The sequence below is a fragment of the Passer domesticus genome, unplaced genomic scaffold (assembly GCF_036417665.1).
Source record: "Passer domesticus isolate bPasDom1 unplaced genomic scaffold, bPasDom1.hap1 HAP1_SCAFFOLD_293, whole genome shotgun sequence".
Lineage (NCBI taxonomy): Eukaryota > Metazoa > Chordata > Aves > Passeriformes > Passeridae > Passer > Passer domesticus.
In genome coordinates, this window is record NW_026990072.1 from 20,243 (window position 1) to 39,727 (window position 19,485).

The following is a 19,485-nucleotide window of genomic DNA, read 5'->3' on the forward strand; positions in this document are numbered from 1 at the left end:
CCGCTCCCGCTCCCGCTCCCGCTCCCGGCGCCGCAGCGCCTCCCCCGAGGAGCACAAACCCCACAAAATCCCCTTTGATTCCCCCCAAAAACCATCAAATTCCTGGGGTTATTTCCCAGAGAAGAGAATGAATTGCAGGAGGATCCACAATTCCCATTTTCCTCTCCAAACCCCATCCAATTCCTGCCATTTCCCCCCAAAAAACCCCCCCAAAAAATCCCAATATTTCCCCGAAAAACCCCATTTTTTCTCAGAAAATCCTTTTTTTTTCCTGAAAAACCGCATTTTCTCCCCCAAAACCCCCTAAAATCCCTGTTTTCCCCCCAGAAAGGATGAGGAGCCACAGGAGGATCCACAATTCCCATTTTCCTCTCCAAACCCCATCCAATCCCTGCCATTTTCCCCAAAAAACCCCCAAAAAATCCCATTTTTTTCCCCCAAATCCCCATTTTTTTTCCCAAAATCCCATTTTTTCCCCTAAAATCCCTGTTATTTTTGCAGGGAGGATGGGGAGCTGGAGGAGGGCGAGCTGGAGGACGACGGGGGCGACGAGGCCCCCCCGGCCCCCCGCTCCCGCTCCCGTTCCCGGTCCCGGCGCCGCAGCGCCTCCCCCGAGGAGCGCGGCCACCGGCGCCTCAAGCGCAAGCGCCGCAAGGACAAGGACAAGAGGAGGTCCAAGAAGAAGAGGAAATCCAAGCACAAGGTGGGCGATTCCCGTGGAATTTCCGGAAAAATCCCGGATTTTCCACGGTTTTGGGGGCTTTTTCCGGGTGTTTCTGGATTTTTTCGGTTTTTTTTGGGGGTTTTTCCATTTTTTTCGTGGTTTTTCCCATTGGAAATCGCTTAATTCCTGCAAAGTCCCAATTTTTTGTGTTGTGATGGTGGGATTTATGTGAGAATTTCCCTTAGATTCCAGGAGAAATCAATTTTTTTGTGCTGTAATACTGGATTTTCATGAGAATTTCCCTCAAATTCCAGGAAAATATAGATTTTTTAATTCCCACCTGGAATTTGGGGTTTTGGGGGGATCCAGGCTTTTTCTGGGCTCTTTCCCATTGGAAATTGCTTAAATCCTGCCAAAATTGGGATGGAATTCCAGGCTTGGGAAGGGAATTCCAGGGTTGGGAAGGGAATTCCAGGGTTGGGAAGGGAATTCCAGGGGTTAGGTTGGAATTCCAGGCTCTGGGAAGGGCTCAGGGCTGATTTTCCATGGTTTTCCCAGGAAATTTGGGAATTCCAGGCTCTGGGAAGGGAATTCCAGGATCTGGGAAGGGAATTCCAGGCTTGGGCAGGGAATTCCAGGGGTTAGGTTGGAATTCCAGGGGTTAGGTTGGAATTGCAGGGCTTAGGTTGGAATTCCAGGCTCTGGGAAGGGCTCAGGGCTGATTTTCCCAGGGTTTTCCCAGGAAATTTGGGAATTCCAGGCTCTGGGAAGGGAATTCCAGGGGTTAGGTTGGAATTCCAGGGTCTGGGCAGGGAATTCCAGGGGTTAGGTTGGAATTGCAGGGGTTAGGTTGGAATTGCAGGGGTTAGGTTGGAATTGCAGGGTCTGGGCAGGGAATTCCAGGGGTTAGGTTGGAATTGCAGGGGTTAGGTTGGAATTCCAGGGGTTAGGTTGGAATTGCAGGGGTTAGGTTGGAATTCCAGGGGTTAGGTTGGAATTCCAGGGGTTAGGTTGGAATTCCAGGGGTTAGGTTGGAATCCCAGGGTCTGGGCAGGGAATTGCAGGGGTTAGGTTGGAATTCCAGGGGTTAGGTTGGAATTCCAGGGGTTAGGTTGGAATTGCAGGGGTTAGGTTGGAATTCCGGGGGTTAGGTTGGAATTCCAGGGGTTAGGTTGGAATCCCAGGGTCTGGGCAGGGAATTGCAGGGGTTAGGTTGGAATTCCAGGGGTTAGGTTGGAATTCCAGGGGTTAGGTTGGAATTCCAGGGGTTAGGTTGGAATTCCAGGGGTTAGGTTGGAATCCCAGGCTTGGGCAGGGAATTGCGGGCTGACATTCCCGGTTTTCCAGCGGCACGCCTCCTCCAGCGAGGATTTGTCGGATCTGAGCGACGACTCCGACTTCAGCCCCGGGGAGAAGGGACACCGCAAGTACCGCGAGTACAGCCCCGGCTACTCCGTGAGTCTTACTGGGAACACTGGGAACACTGGGAACACTGGGAATGGGAATGGGCACCGCAAGTACCGCGAGTACAGCCCCGGCTACTCCGTGAGTCTTACTGGGAACACTGGGAACACTGGGAACACTGGGAATGGGCACCGCAAGTACCGCGAGTACAGCCCCGGCTACTCCGTGAGTAAACCAGTGAAACACTGGGAATTACTGGGAACACTGGGAACACTGGGAACACTGGGAATGGGCACCGCAAGTACCGCGAGTACAGCCCCGGCTACTCCGTGAGTCTTACTGGGAACACTGGGAACACTGGGAACACTGGGAACACTGGGAACACTGGGAACACTGGGAATGGGCACCGCAAGTACCGCGAGTACAGCCCCGGCTACTCCGTGAGTCTTACTGGGAACACTGGGAACACTGGGAATGGGCACCGCAAGTACCGCGAGTACAGCCCCGGCTACTCCGTGAGTCTTACTGGGAGCACTGGGAACACTGGGAACACTGGGAATGGGCACCGCAAGTACCGCGAGTACAGCCCCGGCTACTCCGTGAGTAAACCAGTGAAACACTGGGAACACTGGGAACACTGGGAATACTGGGAACACTGGGAATACTGGGACTGGGCACGGGGAATGGGCACTGGGAAATGCCGGGAGTGCAGCGCCGGCTGCTCCGTGAGTAAACCAGTGAAACACTGGGAATACTGGGAATACTGGGAATGGAAACTGGGAATGGGCACGGGGAAATGCCGGGAGTGCAGCCCCGGCTACTCCGTGAGTAAACCAGTAAAACACTGGGAATACTGGGAATACTGGGAATGGGCACGGGGAAATGCCGGGAGTGCAGCCCCGGCTACTCTGTGAGTCTTACTGGGAACACTGGGACTGGGAATGGGCACTGGGAATGGGCGCTGGGAAATGCCGCGAGTGCAGCCCCGGCTACTCCGTGAGTCTTACTGGGAACACTGGGAATACTGGGAATACTGGGACTGGGAATGGGCACTGGGAAATGCCGGGAGTGCAGCCCCGGCTACTCCGTGAGTCTTACTGGGAATACTGGGAATTACTGGGAGAGGAAACTGGGAATGGGTACTGGGAAATGCCGGGAGTACAGCCCCGGTGTATTCCATGAGTTATACTGGGAACACTGGGAACACTGGGAGAGGAAACTGGGAATGGGCACGGGGAAATGCCGGGAGTGCAGCCTGGTCTGCTCCGTGAGTCATACTGGGAATACTGGGAATGGAAACTGGGAATTTTTGGGAATTCCTCATCCCAAGCTCTCCCATCTCATTCCCAGTCCCACCAGTACTCCCAGTTGCCCCAGAATGACCATCCCAAGGCACTAAAACCCGGGAATTTTGGGGAATTTTTGGGAATTCTGGATCCCAACGTGTCTCTGTGCATTCCCAGTCCCACCAGTACTCCCAGTTGCCGCGCAAGGCGCACGCCAAGGGTGACCCCAAGGGCTACGGGGGCTCCTTCGAGGAGTTCGAGGCCGAGGCCTTCGCGCCCTTCGAGGCCGAGGAGGAGGAGGAGGCGCCCAAGGACGACTTCGACGACTTCTCCAAGGAGCTGAGCCAGTACCGGCGCTCCAAGGAGGGAGCGCACCGCGCCAGAGGTACCAAAATGGGGGAAATATAAAAAAATTCAAAATTTAAAAAAAAAACCAACACCAGAAACCATTAAAAACGACCAAAAAAATCACGAAAAATTTAAAAAGCTGTAGAAAAACCAAAGTAAAGCTCAGAACTTATAGCCCCCCAAAGAAACTCAAAGAAACCCCAAAAAACAATAAAAAAAAATTTTAAAACCCTGAAAAAGCCAAAACAAAGCCCAGATCTCAAAGGTCCTCAAAGAAACTCAAAGGAATCCCCAAAAAATAAAAAAAAAAAAATTAATAAAAAAGCCAAAACAAAGCCCAGAACTCGAAGCCCCTCAAAGGAACTCAAAAGAATCCCAAAAAACAACAAAAAATTAAAAAGAAAAGCTCTGAAAAAGCCAAAACAAAGCCCAGAACTCGAAGCCCCTCAAAGAAATCCAAAAGAATCCCAAAAAGCAACAAAAAAAATCCCAAAAAACCGCTGAAAAAGCCAAAACAAAGCCTGGAATTTGAAGCCCCTCAAAGAAACCCAAAAGAATCCTAAAAAGCAACAAAAATATTTTTAAAAAACCCTAAAACCCCATTTTCTCTTCATTTCCCCCTTTCATTCCCATTTATTTCCCCCTTTTCTCCCCGTTTTCCCTCCATTTTCCCCATTTTTCCCCATTTTCTCCCCATTTTTCCCATTTTCCCCATTTTCTCCCCATTTTTCCTGTTTTTCCCCGTTTTCCCCCATTTCCCCCCATTCATTTTCTCCCCATTTTCCCCGTTTTCTCCCATTTTCCCCCCATTTTTCCCATTTTCCCCCCATTCATTTGCCCCCATTTCTTTCCCCGTTTTCCCCATTTCCCCCCAATTTTCCCCATTTCCCCCCATTTCTTTCTTCATTTCCCCCCATTTCTTTCCCTGTTTTCCCCATTTCTTTCCCCATTTCTTTCCCCATTTTCCCCATTTCCCCCCATTTCTTTCCCCATTTTCCCTTTTTTCCCCGTTTTCTCCCCATTTCCCCCCATTTCCCCCCATTTCTTTCCCCGTTTTCCCCATTTCCCCCCATTTCTTTCCCCATTTCCCCCATTTTTCCCGTTTTCCCCATTTTCTCCCCATTTCTTTCCCCATTTCCCCCCATTTCTTTCCCCATTTTCCCGTTTTCCCCCCATTTTCCCCCCATTTTCCCCGTTTTTCCCCATTTTCCCCATTTCTTTCCCCATTTCTTTCCCCGTTTTCCCCATTTCCCCCGTTTCTTGCCCCATTTCTTTCCCCATTTCTTTCCCCATTTTCCCCCCGTTTTCCCCATTTTTCCTGTTTTTCCCGTTTTCCCCCCATTTCTTTCCCCATTTCCCCCCATTTCTTTCCCCATTTCCCCCCATTTCTTTCCCCATTTTCCCGTTTTCCCCCCCATTTTCCCCCACTTTTCCCGTTTTTCCCGTCCCCCTCCGCAGGCCGGGGCCGGGCGCGGCCGTTCCGGGCCCGGGGGCGGGGCCCGGGGCGGGGCCGGGGGCGGGGCCCGGGGCGGGGCCGCGCCCGCAGCGACCCCGAGGATGAGGAGGAGCCCTTCGAGGAGGAGCTGGAGGTGAGCGGGACGGCGGGAATGCCCCGGGAATGCCGGGGAATTCCTGGGAATGCCCAGCCTGGCCTGGGCCTTGGGAATTCCCCGGGAATTCCTGGGAATGCCGAGCCTGCCCTGGGGTTCCCTGGGAATGCCGAGCCTGGCCTGGGCTCTGGGAATTCCCCGGGAATGCCCAGCCTGGCCTGGGCCTTGGGAATTCCCTGGGAATGCCGAGCCTGTCCTGGGCCTTGGGAATTCCCTGGGAATGCCCAGCCTGCCCGGGGGTTCGGGAATTCCCCGGGAATGCCGAGCCTGTCCTGGGGTTCGGGAATTCCTGGGAATGCCCCGGGAATGCCCAGCCTGTCCTGGGCCTTGGGAATGCCGAGCCTGTCCTGGGCTTTGGGAATTCCTGGGAATGCCGAGCCTGTTCTGGGCTCTGGGAATTCCCTGGGAATGCCGAGCCTGCCCGGGGGTTCGGGAATTCCTGGGAATGCCGAGCCTGCCTGGGCTCTGGGAATTCCCCGGGAATGCCGAGCCTGTCCTGGGGTTCCCTGGGAATGTTGAGCCTGTCCTGGGGGTTTGGAATTCTGGGAGTTCCCCTGGGAATGCTGAACCTGCCTGGGAATTCTGGGGGTCCCAGGAGTTCCCTGGGAATGCTGAGCCTGTCCTGGGGTTCGGGAATTCCCTGGGAATGCTGAACCGAGCCTGGAGTTCCAGGGTTTCCCTGGGAATGCTGATCCTGTCCTGGGGTTTGGGAATTCGGGGGTTCCCAGGGAATGCCGAGCCTGTCCTGGGAGTCGGGAATTCCTGGGGGGAATTCTGACCCTGTCCCGGGGTCCCTGGGAATTCTGGAAGTTCCCTGGGAATTCCATGAGTTCCCTTGGGAATTCTGAACCAAGCTAGGGAGTCAGAAATTCTGGGAATCCCCTGGGAATTTTGACCCTGTCCTGGGATATTCCCCAGGGAATTCCTGGGGGAATTCTGACCCAGTCCTGAGGGAATTCTGACACAATCCCAGGGTTCTGGAATTCTGGGAATTCTCCTGGGAATTCTGACCCAACCCTGGCCTTCCCATCCCATAATTCCCACCCCATCCCGAGATTCCTGAGGGAATTCCAGCCCCATCCCCGGGTCTGACCCCACCCCATTCCCACGGGATTTCCCACGGAATTCCCACGGATTTCCCACGGAATTCCCGTTTTCCCAGTACTGCGACCCCGAGGAGCCGCTGGGCGACGACGACTTTGACGATTACGCCAAGGAGCTGTCGCAGTACCGGCGCAGCAAGGAGCGCGGCCGCGGTGAGCGGGGACTGCCGAGACCCGGCCTAAACCCGGCCCAAACCCGGCCTAAATCCCAACCTAAACCCGGCCCAAACCCGGCCTAAACCCGGCCTAAATCCCAACCTAAACCCGGCCTAAACCCGGCCCAAACCCGGCCTAAATCCCAGCCAAATCCCAACCTAAACCTGCCCTAAATCCCAGCCCTGGAGCGCGGCCGCGGTGAGCGGGGACTGCCAAGACCCGGCCTAAATCCCAACCTAAACCTGGGCTAAACCCGGCCCAAACCCGGCCTAAACCCGGCCCAAACCCGGCCTAAATCCCAACCTAAAGCCGGCCCAAACCCGGCCTAAATCCCAGCCCTGGAGCGCGGCCGCGGTGAGCGGGGACTGCCGAGACCCGGCCTAAACCCGGCCTAAACCCGGCCTAAACCCGGCCTAAATCCCAACCTAAACCCGGCCCAAACCCGGCCTAAACCCGGCCCAAACCCGGCCTAAACCTGGCCCAAACCCGGCCTAAAGACCCGGCCCAAACCCAGCCTAAATCCCAACCTAAACCTGCCCCAAATCCCAGCCCTGGAGCGCGGCCGCGGTGAGCGTGGGACTGCCGAGACCCGGCCTAAACCGGCCCAAACCCGGCCTAAACCCCAGCCCAAAACCCGGCCTAAATCCCAACCTAAACCCGGCCCAAACCCGGCCTAAACCTGCCCAAATCCCTGCCCTGGAACGCGGCCGCGGTGAGCGGGGACTGCCGAGACCCAGCATAAACCCGGCCCAAACCCGGCCTAAACCCAGCCTAAATCTGCCCCAAATCCCAGCCCAAATCCAGTCCAAATCCCAGCCCAAATCCTCATCCCAGGCCAGGCTGATGTGAGATGGGTATCCTGCCCCAAATCCCAGCCCAAATCCCAATTCCCACCCCAAATCCCAATCCCCTCCTGAATTCCCAAATTCCCACTCCTGTTCCCAGGCCGGGGCCGGATCTGGGAATTCCCAATCCCAAAATTCCCAATCCCAAATTCCCAATCCCATCCGTTGCCAGGGCGGGGCCGGGGCCGGGGTGCCCGGGGCCGGGGCAAGGGGCCGGGCCGAGGCCGGGTCTGGAATTCCCAATCCCAAATTCCAATCCCAAATCCCAAATTCCCAATCCCAAATCCCAATTTCCCAAATCCCAATTCCCGTTGCCAGGGCGGGGCCGGGGCCGGGGTGCCCGGGGCCGGGGCAAGGGGCCGGGCCGAGGCCGCGGGCGCGGCCGCAGCGGGATGGGCAAGGGCGGCATCAACGACGACGACGACTTCTACGACGAGGACATGGGGGTGAGTGAGTGCTCAGAATTCCCTAAAAATCCCAAAAATCCTGCCAAAAACCCCAAAAACCTTCGGGGAGATGGGGGTGAGAGCCCAAAAATTCCCAAAAATCCTGCCCAGAAACCCAAAAACCTTCGGGGACATGGGGGTGAGAGCCCAAAAATTCCCAAAAAATCCCAAAAATCCTGCCCCGAAACCCAAAAACCTTCGGGGACATGGGGGTGAGAGCCCAAAAATTCCCAAAAAATCCCAAAAATCCTGCCCCGAAACCCAAAAACCTTCGGGGACATGGGGGTGAGAGCCCAAAAATTCCCGAAAAATCCCAAAAATCCTGCCCAGAAACCCAAAAACCTTTGAGGACATGGGGGTGAGCACCCCAAATTTCCAACATTTTCCCCCCAAATTCCCAGGATTTGTGCCTCAGCACCCACCAAACCCCTTCCATTGTTGGGGTTTTTCCCATTTTTCCCCCATTTCTTCCCATTTTTTCAATTTCTTTTCCCATTTCACCCCGAAATTCCCAATTTCCCCCATTTTTCTCCCCATTTCTTCCCATTTTTTCCTATTTTTCCCCCATTTTTTTTTCCCATTTCTCTTCCCTTTTTCCCCATTTTTCCCCATTTTTCCCTTTTTTCCCCATTTTCCCCATTTCCCCCCATTTCTCTTCCCTTTTTCCCCATTTTTCCCCATTTTTTCCCTTTTTTCCCCATTTTCCCCATTTTCCCCCATTTCTTTTCCCATTTTTCCCCATTTTTTCCCAATTTCTCCACATTTTCCCCCATTTTCCCCCATTTTTCCCCATTTTTTCCCATTTCCCCCCATTTTCTCCATTTCTTTTCCCATTTTCCCCATTTCTTTTCTGGTTTTTCCCCATTTCCCCCATTTTCCCCCATTTTTCCCCATTTCTTTTCTGGTTTTTCCCCCATTTCTTTTCTGGTTTTTCCCCATTTCCCCCCATTTTCCCCCATTTTTCCCCATTTCTTTTCCCATTTCCCCCATTTCTTTTCTGGTTTTTCCCCATTTTTCCCCATTTTTCCCCCATTTTCCCCCTTTTTCCCCGCTCTGTGCCTCAGGACGGGGCCGGGTACCGGCGCGAGGACAAGGCTCACCTGCCCGCGGACAAGAAGGGCAAAGTCATCTGCAAGTACTTCGTGGAGGGCAGGTGCACCTGGGTAAGGAGAGACAGCTCACCTGGGCACACCTGGGGCACACCTGGGACACCTGGGCACACCTGAGTTACACCTGGGGCACACCTGGGGCACACCTGGGACACCTGGGCACACCTGATTTACACCTGGGCACACCTGGGGCACACCTGAGTTACACCTGGGCACACCTGGGGCACACCTGGGGCACACCTGAGTTACACCTGGGGCACACCTAGGCACACCTGGGCACACCTGGGAGACAGGGCTGGGCTCACCTGCCCGCAGACAAGAAGGGCAAAGTCATCTGCAAGTACTGCGTGGAGGGCAGGTGCACCTGGGTAAGGAGAGACAGCTCACCTGGGCACAGCTGGGGCACACCTGGGCACACACCTGAGTTATACCTGGGCACACCTGAGTTACACCTGGGCACACCTGGGGCACAGCTGGGCACACCTGGGCACAGCTGGGGGCACACCTGGGCACACACCTGAGTTACACCTGTCACACCTGGGCACACCTGGGAACACCTGGGGGCACCTGAGTTACACCAGGGCACACCTGGGACACAGCTGGGGCACCTGGGACACACCTGAGTTACACCTGGGTCAGGAGAGCAGAGAGCCCTGAATTCACCTGGGAAATGGGGCTGGGGTCACACCTGGGACACACCTGGGACACACCTGGGACATGCCTGGGACACACCTGGGACATGCCTGCCACATCTTCATCTCACCTGTCTCACCTGTCTCTCACCTCTCACCTGTGTCACGTGTCCCCCCAGGGCGACCACTGCAACTTCAGCCACGACATCGAGCTGCCCAAGAAGCGCGAGCTCTGCAAGTTCTACATCACGGGGTACTGCGCGCGGGCCGACAGCTGCCCCTACATGCACGATATCCTGCCTAAACCCGGCCTAAACCGGGGCTAAACCCGGCCTAAACCCGGGTTAAACCTGGGCTGAACCTGGGTTAAACCTGAGCTGAACCTGGGTTAAACCTGAGCTAAACCTGGGCTGAAACTGCCCCCGACAGCTGCCCCTACATGCACGATATCCTTAAACCGGGGCTAAACCGGGGCTAAACCCGGCCTAAACCCGGGTTAAACCTGGGCTAAACCTGGGTTAAACCTGGGCTAAACCTGGGTTAAACCTGAGCCGAACCTGGGTTAAACCTGGGCTAAACCTGGGCTGAGCCTGCCCCCGACAGCTGCCCCTACCTGCACGATATCCTGCCTAAACCCGGCCTAAACCGGGGCTAAACCTGGGCTGAACCCGGGTTAAACCTGGGCTAAACCTGGGTTAAACCCGGCCTAAACCCGGGTTAAACCTGGGCTGAGCCTGGGCTGAAACTGCCCCCGACAGCTGCCCCTACATGCACGATATCCTGCCTTAAACCTGGGCTAAACCGGGGCTAAACCCGGCCTAAACCCGGGTTAAACCTGGGCTGAACCTGGGCTAAACCCAGCCTAAACCCGGGTTAAACCTGGGCTAAACCTGGGTTAAACCTGAGCTGAACCTGGGTTAAACCTGGGCTGAGCCTGGGCTGAAACTGCCCCCGACAACTGCCCCTACCTGCACGATATCCTGCCTAAACCCGGCCTAAACCGGGGCTAAACCTGGGCTGAACCCGGGTTAAACCTGGGCTAAGCCTGGGTTAAACCTGGGCTGAACCTGGGTTAAACCTGGGCTAAACCCAGCCTGAGCCTGCCCCAAACCTGCCCTGAAACTGCCCCCGACAGCTGCCCCTACCTGCACGATATCCTGCCTTAAAGCCGGCCTAAACCTGGCCTAAACCTGGGCTGAACCCGGCCTAAACCCAGCCTAAAGCCGGGTCGGAACCCAGCCTGAAACTGCCCTAAATTCAGCCCTAACCTGGCCTGAAATTTGCCTTAAACCATCCTAAACTCAGCCTTGAAAGCGCCCAGAACTGACCTAAAATCAACTTAAACTCAGATTAGAACCGACCTAAGAATTCCTTAAAACAGGCTTAGAACTGGATCAGCTTAAAACGGGCTTAGAACTGGATCGGGTTAAAACTGGGCTTAAAGCTGGATCAGCTTTAAACTGGGCTTAGAACTGACCCAGGACCGCCTTAAATGAGCCTAAAACCAGGTAAAATGAGCCTCGAATTGGCCTAAAATCACCTTAAATTGGCCTAAAATCGCCTTAAATTTGCCTTAAAGTGGCCTAAAATCACCTTAAATTGGTCTAAAATTGGCTTAAAATGACCTTAAATTGGCCCTAAAATCACCTTAAAGTGGCCTAAAATCACCTTAAATTGGCTTAAATCACCTTAAATTGGCCTTAAATTGGCCTAAAATCACCTTAAATGAGCCTTAATTGGCCTAAAATCACCTTAAATTGGCCTAAAATCACCTTAAATTGGCCTTAAATTGGCCTAAAATCACCTTAAATTGGCCTAAAATCACCTTAAATGAGCCTTAAATTGGCCTAAAATCACCTTAAATTGGCCTAAAATCACCTTAAATTGGCCTAAAATCACCTTAAATTGGCCTTAAATTGGCCTAAAATCACCTTAAATTGGCCTAAAATCACCTTAAATGAGCCTTAAATTGGCCTAAAATCACCTTAAATTGGCCTAAAATCACCTTAAATTGGCCTAAAATCACCTTAAAAGAGCCTTAAATTGGCCTAAAATCACCTTAAATTGGCCTAAAATCACCTTAAATTGGCCTAAAATCACCTTAAATGAGCCTTAAAGTGGCCTAAAATCACCTTAAATTGGCCTAAAATCACCTTAAATTGGCCTTAAATTGGCCTAAAATCACCTTAAATTGGCCTAAAATCACCTTAAATGAGCCTTAAAGTGGCCTAAAATCACCTTAAATTGGCCTAAAATCACCTTAAATTGGCCTAAATAGGCCTAAAATCACCTTGGCACTGCCTTAAGCCGAGCCTAGGCCGAGCCTAGGCCGAGGCTAGGCCCTGGGGCGGGGTTGGCGTTCCTTCCGGAAGGTTCCTTGACGCCTCCTCCCCCACGGGATTTCCCGTGCAAGCTGTTCCACACCACCGGGCTCTGCATCAACGGCGACGACTGCATGTTCTCGCACGCGCCGCTCTGCGACGAGACGCGCCAGCTGCTCGACAAGGTGAGGGCACACCTGGGCACACACCTGGGCACAGCTGGGTACAGCTGGGCACACCTGGGCACACCTGGGTACAGCTGGGCACAGCTAAGGGCACAGCTGGGCACGCGTGTTCTCGCACGCGCCGCTCTGTGACGAGACGCGCCAGCTGCTCGACAAGGTAACGCACCTGGGCACACACCTGGGCACACACCTGGGCACAGCTGGGCACAGCTGGGTACACACCTGGCACCTGGGTACAGCTGGGACACACCTGGGCACAGCTGGGCACACCTGAGTATACCTGGGTACAGCTGGGCACGCGTGTTCTCGCACGCGCCGCTCTGCGACGAGACGCGCCAGCTGCTGGATAAGGTGAGGGCACACCTGGGCACACACCTGGGCACAGCTGGGCACACCTGAGTATACCTGGGTACAGCTGGGCACGCGTGTTCTCGCACGCGCCGCTCTGCGACGAGACGTGCCAGCTGCTGGATAAGGTGAGGGCACACCTGGGCACACACCTGGGCACAGCTGGGTACACCTGGGTATACCTGGGGCACACCTGGGCACACCTGGGTATACCTGGGGCACACCTGGGCACACCTGGGTATACTGGGGCACACCTGGGCACAGCTGGGTATACCTGGGCACAGCTGGGTACAGCTAAGGGCACCTGGATCCTGCCCAAATCACACCTGGGCACACCTGGGTACAGCTGGGACACACCTGGGACACACCTGGGCACACCTGGGACACACCTGGGCACACCTGGGACACACCTGGGGCACACCTGGGCACAGCTGGATCCTTCCAGTTTAACCACTTTAACCCTTCCCTCTCCAGGTGCTGGCCAAGGACGCCTCCCTCCCAGTTCATCCCAGTTTAACCAGTCGATCCCAGTTTCCCCCAGTTTAACCCATTTAACCCTTCCCTCCCCAGATGCTGGCCGAGGACGCCGAGGCGGGCGCAGCCCCTGACCCCAGTTTATCCCAGTTTAACCCAGTTCACTCCAGTCCATCCCAGTTTCCCCCAGTTTAACGGGTTTAACCCTTCCCTCCCCAGATGCTGGCCGAGGACGCCGAGGCGGGCAGAGCAGTTCATTCCAGTTTAAACCCAGTTTAACCCAGTTTATTCTGTCTCAGGTGACCCCAGTCGATCCCAGTTTGCCCAGTTTAACGGGTTTAACCCTTCCCTCCCCAGATGCTGGCCGAGGACGCCGAGGCGGGCGCAGCCCCTGACTCCAGTTTAACCCAGTTTAAACCCAGTTATTCCATCCCAGGTGCCTCCAGGTGACCCCAGTTCACTCCAGTCCATCCCAGTTTGCCCAGTTTAACGGGTTTAACCCTTCCCTCCCCAGATGCTGGCCGAGGACGCCGAGGCGGGCGCAGCAGTTCATTCCAGTTTAACCCAGTTCATTCCAGTTTAACCCAGTTTATCCCAGTTTATTCTGTCTCAGGTGCCCCCAGGTGCCCCCAGTCCATCCCAGTTTGCCCAGTTTAACGGGTTTAACCCTTCCCTCCCCAGATGCTGGCCGAGGATGCCGAGGCGGGCGCAGCAGTTCATTCCAGTTTAACCCAGTTTATCCCAGTTTATTCTGTCTCAGGTGCCCCCAGTCCATCCCAGTTTGCCCAGTTTAACGGGTTTAACCCTTCCCTCCCCAGATGCTGGCCGAGGACGCCGAGGCGGGCGCGCAGGACGAGAAGGAGCTGCAGGAGCTGCGCAAGCAGGGCATCGACCCCCTGCCCAAGCCCCCCCCCGGGCGTGGGGCTGCTGCCCACCCCCCCCGGCCCCCCTCCCCCCCCCCGCGGCCTGCCCCTCCCCCCCGGGCGCCCCCCGCTGCCCCTCCCCCCGCCCCTGGAGCCGCTGGAGCCCCCCCCGGACCCCCTGAGGAAAATCCCCTCGCTCTTCGAGATCCGCGTGCGGCCCACGGGGCAGCTGGCCGAGCGGCTGGGCGTCAGGTGAGCGCACCTGGGGGCACCTGGGCACACCTGGGCACACCTGGGCACACCTGGGGGCACCTGGGGGGCTGAGAAACACACCTGGGGGCCCACGGGGCAGCTGGCAGAGAGGCTGGGCGTCAGGTGAGCGCACCTGGGGGCACCTGGGGGCACCTGGGCACACCTGGGGGGCATGGGAACACACCTGGGGGGCCCACGGGGCAGCTGGCCGAGCGGCTGGGCGTCAGGTGAGGGCACACCTGGGGCACCTGGGGGCACCTGGGCACACCTGGGCACTGCTGGGGGCACTGCTGGGGGGCATGGGAACACACCTGGGGCACCTGGGCACTGCTGGGGGCATCTGGGCACACCTGGGCACTGCTGGGGGGCAGGGGGACACACCTGGGCACTGCTGGCACACCTGGGGGGCTGAGAAACACACCTGGGGGGCCCACGGGGCAGCTGGCCGAGCGGCTGGGCGTCAGGTGAGCGCACCTGGGCACACCTGGGGCACTGCTGGGCACTGCTGGGGGGCACGGGAACACACCTGGGCACTGCTGGGGGGCAGGGGAGCACACCTGGGGGGCTGAGAAACACACCTGGGGGCACCTGGGGCAATGGGCACACACCTGGGCACAGCTGGGCACAGCTGGCCCTCAGACAAGACCCACCTGTAGCCCCTCCCCCACGGATTTTCCCCCCCCTTATTCCAAATTTCCCCCTTTCATTCCCATTATTTCCCCAATTTCCCCCGTTTTCCCCCCATTATTTTCCCAATTTCCCCGTTTTCACCCCATTTCTCCCCCATTTTCCCCAATTTCCCCCTTTTCACCCCATTTTTCCCCCATTATTTTTCCCAATTTCCCCCATTATTTCCCCCCATTATTTTCCCAATTCCCCCCTTTTCACCCCATTTTTCCCCCATTATTTTTCCCAATTTCCCCCCATTATTTTCTCCCATTATTTCCCCAATTTCCCCCTTTTCACCCCATTTTTTTCCCCCATTATTTCCCCAATTTCCCCCCATTTTTCCCCCATTATTTTCCCAATTTCCTCCCATTTTTTCCCCCATTATTTCCCCAATTTCCCCGTTTTCACCCCCATTTCTCCCCCATTTTCCCCAATTTCCCCGTTTTCCCCCCATTTCTCCCCATTTTCCCCAATTTCCCGTTTTCACCCCATTTTCCCTCTCTCTGTTCCAGGCACCCCGGGCCGCCCCCCCCGCGCTTCCCGGGCCCCCCGGGGCCGCTCCCGGGGCTCCCCTCCCCCCCCCGGAGCTGGGGCCCCCCCTGGGGGGCTTCGAGGAGCCGCCCCTCCCCCCCCCGGGGGCTGCCCCCCCCGGGGCCGCCCTTCTTCGAGGGGGGGGGAGGGGCGTTCTACCCCCCCGAGGGGCTGGAGATGGAGGCCCCCCCCGGGGGCGAGGGGGGAGGGGCCAGGTGAGACCCGGGGGTGGGGGAGGGGAATTGGGGGTGGGGAGGGGAAGGGGGTGGGGGGAGGGGAAATTGGGGGTGGGGGAGGGGAATAGGGGTGGGGAGGGAATTGGGGGGGGAGGGAATTTGGGGGGGAGGGGGGAATTTGGGGTGGGGGGAGGGGGGAGGAAAATTGGGGGGGAGGGGGATTGGGGTGGGGGAGGGAAAATCCCGGGAAAATTGGGGTGTGGGGGGAGGGGAAAATCTGAAGAAATTTGGGCGGGGGAGCAGTCAGGCGGGCCCCAAATCTCCCATTCCCACCCCAAATTCCCCCCTTCCCATCCCAAAAAATGAGGCTGAAGGAGCTCAAATTCCCCTTTCCCACCCCAAATCCCCCCTCCCCCACCCCAAATTCCCCAATTCCCACCCCAAAAAAGGGAATGAAGGAGCTCAAATTTCCAGTTTCCACCCCAAATCTCCCATTCCCACCCCAAATCCCCCCCATTCCCACCCCAAATCTTCCCCTCCCCACCCCAAATTCCCCATTTTCCCCCCCCAAATTCCCCATTTTCCCACCCCAAATTCCCCATTTTCCCACCCCAAATTCCCCATTTTCCCACCCCAAATCCCCCATTCCCACCCCAAATTTCCCATTTTCCCCCCCAAATCCCCCATTCCCACCCCAATTCCCCCCCTCCCCACCCCAAATCTCCCATTCCCACCCCAAATCCTCCATTTCCCCCCCCCAAATTCCCCATTTTCCCACCCCAAATCCCCCATTCCCACCCCAAATTCCCCATTCCCACCCCAAATCTTCCCCTTCCCCACCCCAAATCTTCCCATCCCCACCCCCAAATTCCCATTTTTCCACCCCAAATCTCCCATTCCCACCCCAAATTCCCCCCTTCCCATCCCAAATCCCCCTTCCCCACCCCAAATCCCCCATTCCCACCCCAAATTCCCCATTTTCCCACCCCAAATCTCCCATTCCCACCCCAAATCTCCCATTCCCACCCCAAATTCCCCATTTTTCCCACCCCAAATCCCCCATTCCCACCCCAAATCTCCCATTCCCACCCCAAATTCCCCATTTTTTTCTCCCCAAATCCCCCTTCCCCACCCCAAATCTCCCATTCCCACCCCAAATTCCCCATTCCCACCCCAAATTCCCATTTTCCCACCCCAAACCCCCCTAACAATCCCTTTCCCCTCCCCGCAGACGATTACGGCTCCTACGAGGCCGGGGAGGGTCCCGGGGGGACGCGCTGTTCCCGGAGGGGTCCCTGGAGGCCGAGGGCCCCCCCGGCGTTCCCGGGATTCCCGGGATTCCCGGAATTCCCGAGTTCCTGCCCTCGGGGGCGCAGCGGCTCCTGCTGCGCATTCCGCCACCAGCAGCGGCCCGAGGAGCGGCGCCGGGCGGCCGAGGGCGGCGACAGGGAGCACGACGAGGGTGAGGAGACCAAAAATACCGAAATCCTGACCCTGAGACCCAAAAATCCTGATCCTGAAACCCAAAAATCCTGATCCTGAAACCCAAAAATCCTGATCCTGAAACCCCCCAAATCCTGATCCTGAAACCCAAAAAAACCTGAGCCCAAAAATCCCCATCCTGAGCCCCAAAATCCCCATCCCGACAGGGAGCACGACGAGGGTGAGGAGACAAAAAATACCGAAATCCTGACCCTGAGACCCAAAATCCTGATCCTGAAACCCCAAATCCTGACCCCGAGACCCAAAAATCCTGATCCTGAGACCCAAATCCTGATCCTGAGACCCAAAAATCCTGATCCTGAAACCCAAAAATCCTGATTCTGAGACCTAAAACTCCTGAGGCCCAAAATCCCCATCCCGACGGGGAGCACGACGAGGGTGAGGAGACACAAACCCCAAAAATCCCCAGCCTCGGACCCCAAAAATTCCCAATCCCCAAATTCCCCAAATTCCAGCTCCCAATTCCCAATCCCCCAAATTCCCGACCCCAATTCCCAATCCCCCAATTCCCAATCCCCAATTCCCAATTCCAACCCCCAATTCCCGACCCCAACTCCCAATCCCCCAATTCCCAAACCCCGATTTCCACCACTCAACCCCTCCCGACTGATTGTTGTTTTTTGTTAATTTTAATTATTTCGATGACATTTATCCCCCAGGTGACCCGGGCAGCTGGTACTCCAGCGACGAGGACGACGGCGCCAGCAGCGTCACCTCCATCCTCAAATCCCTGCGCCAGCAGAGCTCCGTCCGCGCCCCCGGGGACCCCCCCAGCGACCCCCGCCTGCAGCGCCCGCCGCGCCCCGCCGACCCCCGGCTCCGCGACCCGCGCCTGGCGCGGAGCTCCGAGCCGGCCGCGGAGCCGCCCTCGGACCCGCGGCTGGCGCGGCACGGCCCCCCGGGCGGACGCCGCGCTCCGGGCGGCCCCGGGAGGGGGCGAGGATGAGGATGGCGAGCGGCTGCTGCGGGACAAGGCGCTGCCCATCCCGCTGGAGGCGGCGGCGGGGCAGGGCCAGCGCGACCCGCGCTGCCGGCTGCAGCAGTTCTCGCACATCCGCAAGGACGTGCGGCTGCCCGCTGCCGCCCTTTCGCGCGCAGGACGTGCTCTGGAGCCCCGAGGATCTCATCCCGCTGCCCCTGCCCAGGCAGGAGCCTCCTCCCGCCGCGGGACCCCCGCCCGCCCCCGCCGGCGACCCCCAGCCCTGCTGCGGCCGCCCTCGGACCCGCGGCAGCCGCGGGAGGCTGCTTCATCATCATCATCATCATCGTCATCGTCAGCAGCATCATCATCCTCGCTGCCCGACTTCGAGCTGCTCTCCAGGATCCTCAAGAGCGTCACGGCCACCTCGGGGGGGGGACAAACCCAGCGACCCCCGCGTCAGGAAGGCTCCTCCCGCCGACCCCCGGCTGCAGAAACCGCTGGAATGCGGCAATTCCCAAAAACCCGCGGAGAGCGGCAATTCCCAAAAACCCCCGAGAGCGGCAATTCCCAAACAAGCCCGGAGCGCTGCGGGGAGCAGGACGATGCCATCGCCCCCTACGACCCCCGGCTGAGCTGGGGCAGCTCGGCCCAGAGCAGCAGCAGCGTCCTGAGCGCCATCAGCCTCTACGACCCCCGGACTCCCAGCAAAGAGCCCCAAAACGAGGGGAATTCATCCCAAAAACCCCCCGGCGGCGGCGGCGACGGCGCCCGGCCGGGCCGGCCCAAGGAGCCGCCGTTCGTGCGGCGCTCGGCGCTGGAGCAGCCGGAGCCGCCGGAGCCCACGGACAGGTACAACAGCTACAACCGGCCCCGGGGCAAAGCCGCGGCCCCGGGCGAGGCGGGCAGCGCCCAGCCCGCCCTGCACAACCTGCCCGTGCCCCCCGTGCCCCCCGTGTTCGGCCTGGCCAAGGCCGGCGCCCGCCCGGGCACCGGGAGCCCCTTCCCGGGGGGGCAGCCCCGGCCGGGAGCCCCCCGAGGATGGGGGGGACAAGGGGTCGCTCAAGGACGTCTTCAAGGGCTTCGACCCACGGCCTCGCCCTTCTGCCAGTGAGGGGGGGCTGGAACGGGGGGGAATGGGTGGGGGGCGGCGAAATGGGGGGAGCTGGGGTTGAAACGTGCTCAAAGTCTGGGCTGGGGTGGTTAAATCTGCTCAAAACCTGGGCTGGTGGGGTTAAATCTGCTCAAAGTCTGATCTAGTGTCATTAAAGCAGCTCAAAACCTGGGCAGGTGGGGTTAAATCTGCTCAAAATTGGATCTGGTGGGGTTAAATCTGCTCAAAGTCTGGGCTGGGGTGGTTAAATCTGCTCAAAACCTGGGCAGGTGGGGTTAAATCTGCTCAAAAAGTCTGGTCTGGTGTGGATAGATCTGCTCAAAGTCTGATCTAGTGTGGTTAAAGCAGCTCAAAAACCTGGGCAGGTGGGGTTAAATCTGCTCAAAATCTGGTCTGGTGGGTTAAATCTGTCAAAACCTGGGCAGGTGGGGTTAAATCTGCTCAAAATCTGATCTGGTGTGGATAAATCTGTCCAGAATGTGGGCAGGTGGGGTTAAATCTGCTCAAAATCTGATCTGGTGTGGATA

General features: G+C 57.3%; 1 protein-coding gene across 1 annotated transcript in view; it reads left to right on the forward strand.

Annotated features, from left to right (window-relative positions):
• Positions 1 to 19,368, forward strand: part of ZC3H4 (zinc finger CCCH-type containing 4) — a 28,710-nt gene extending 9,342 nt beyond the window's left edge. The window contains 23 exon segments of the mRNA XM_064406531.1: positions 502 to 703; positions 2,012 to 2,265; positions 2,307 to 2,667; positions 3,532 to 3,739; positions 5,161 to 5,291; positions 6,475 to 6,568; positions 7,735 to 7,862; positions 8,927 to 9,025; positions 9,783 to 9,894; positions 12,000 to 12,109; positions 13,750 to 13,836; positions 13,838 to 14,046; positions 15,228 to 15,461; positions 16,654 to 16,815; positions 16,817 to 16,884; positions 17,585 to 17,819; positions 17,821 to 18,001; positions 18,003 to 18,087; positions 18,120 to 18,267; positions 18,269 to 18,356; positions 18,359 to 18,850; positions 18,852 to 18,933; positions 18,936 to 19,368. Coding sequence (XP_064262601.1) covers positions 502 to 703; positions 2,012 to 2,265; positions 2,307 to 2,667; positions 3,532 to 3,739; positions 5,161 to 5,291; positions 6,475 to 6,568; positions 7,735 to 7,862; positions 8,927 to 9,025; positions 9,783 to 9,894; positions 12,000 to 12,109; positions 13,750 to 13,836; positions 13,838 to 14,046; positions 15,228 to 15,461; positions 16,654 to 16,815; positions 16,817 to 16,884; positions 17,585 to 17,819; positions 17,821 to 18,001; positions 18,003 to 18,087; positions 18,120 to 18,267; positions 18,269 to 18,356; positions 18,359 to 18,850; positions 18,852 to 18,933; positions 18,936 to 18,958 — 3,793 coding nt within the window. The 3' untranslated portion in view covers positions 18,959 to 19,368.
• The last annotated feature ends 117 nt before the right edge of the window (positions 19,369 to 19,485 follow it).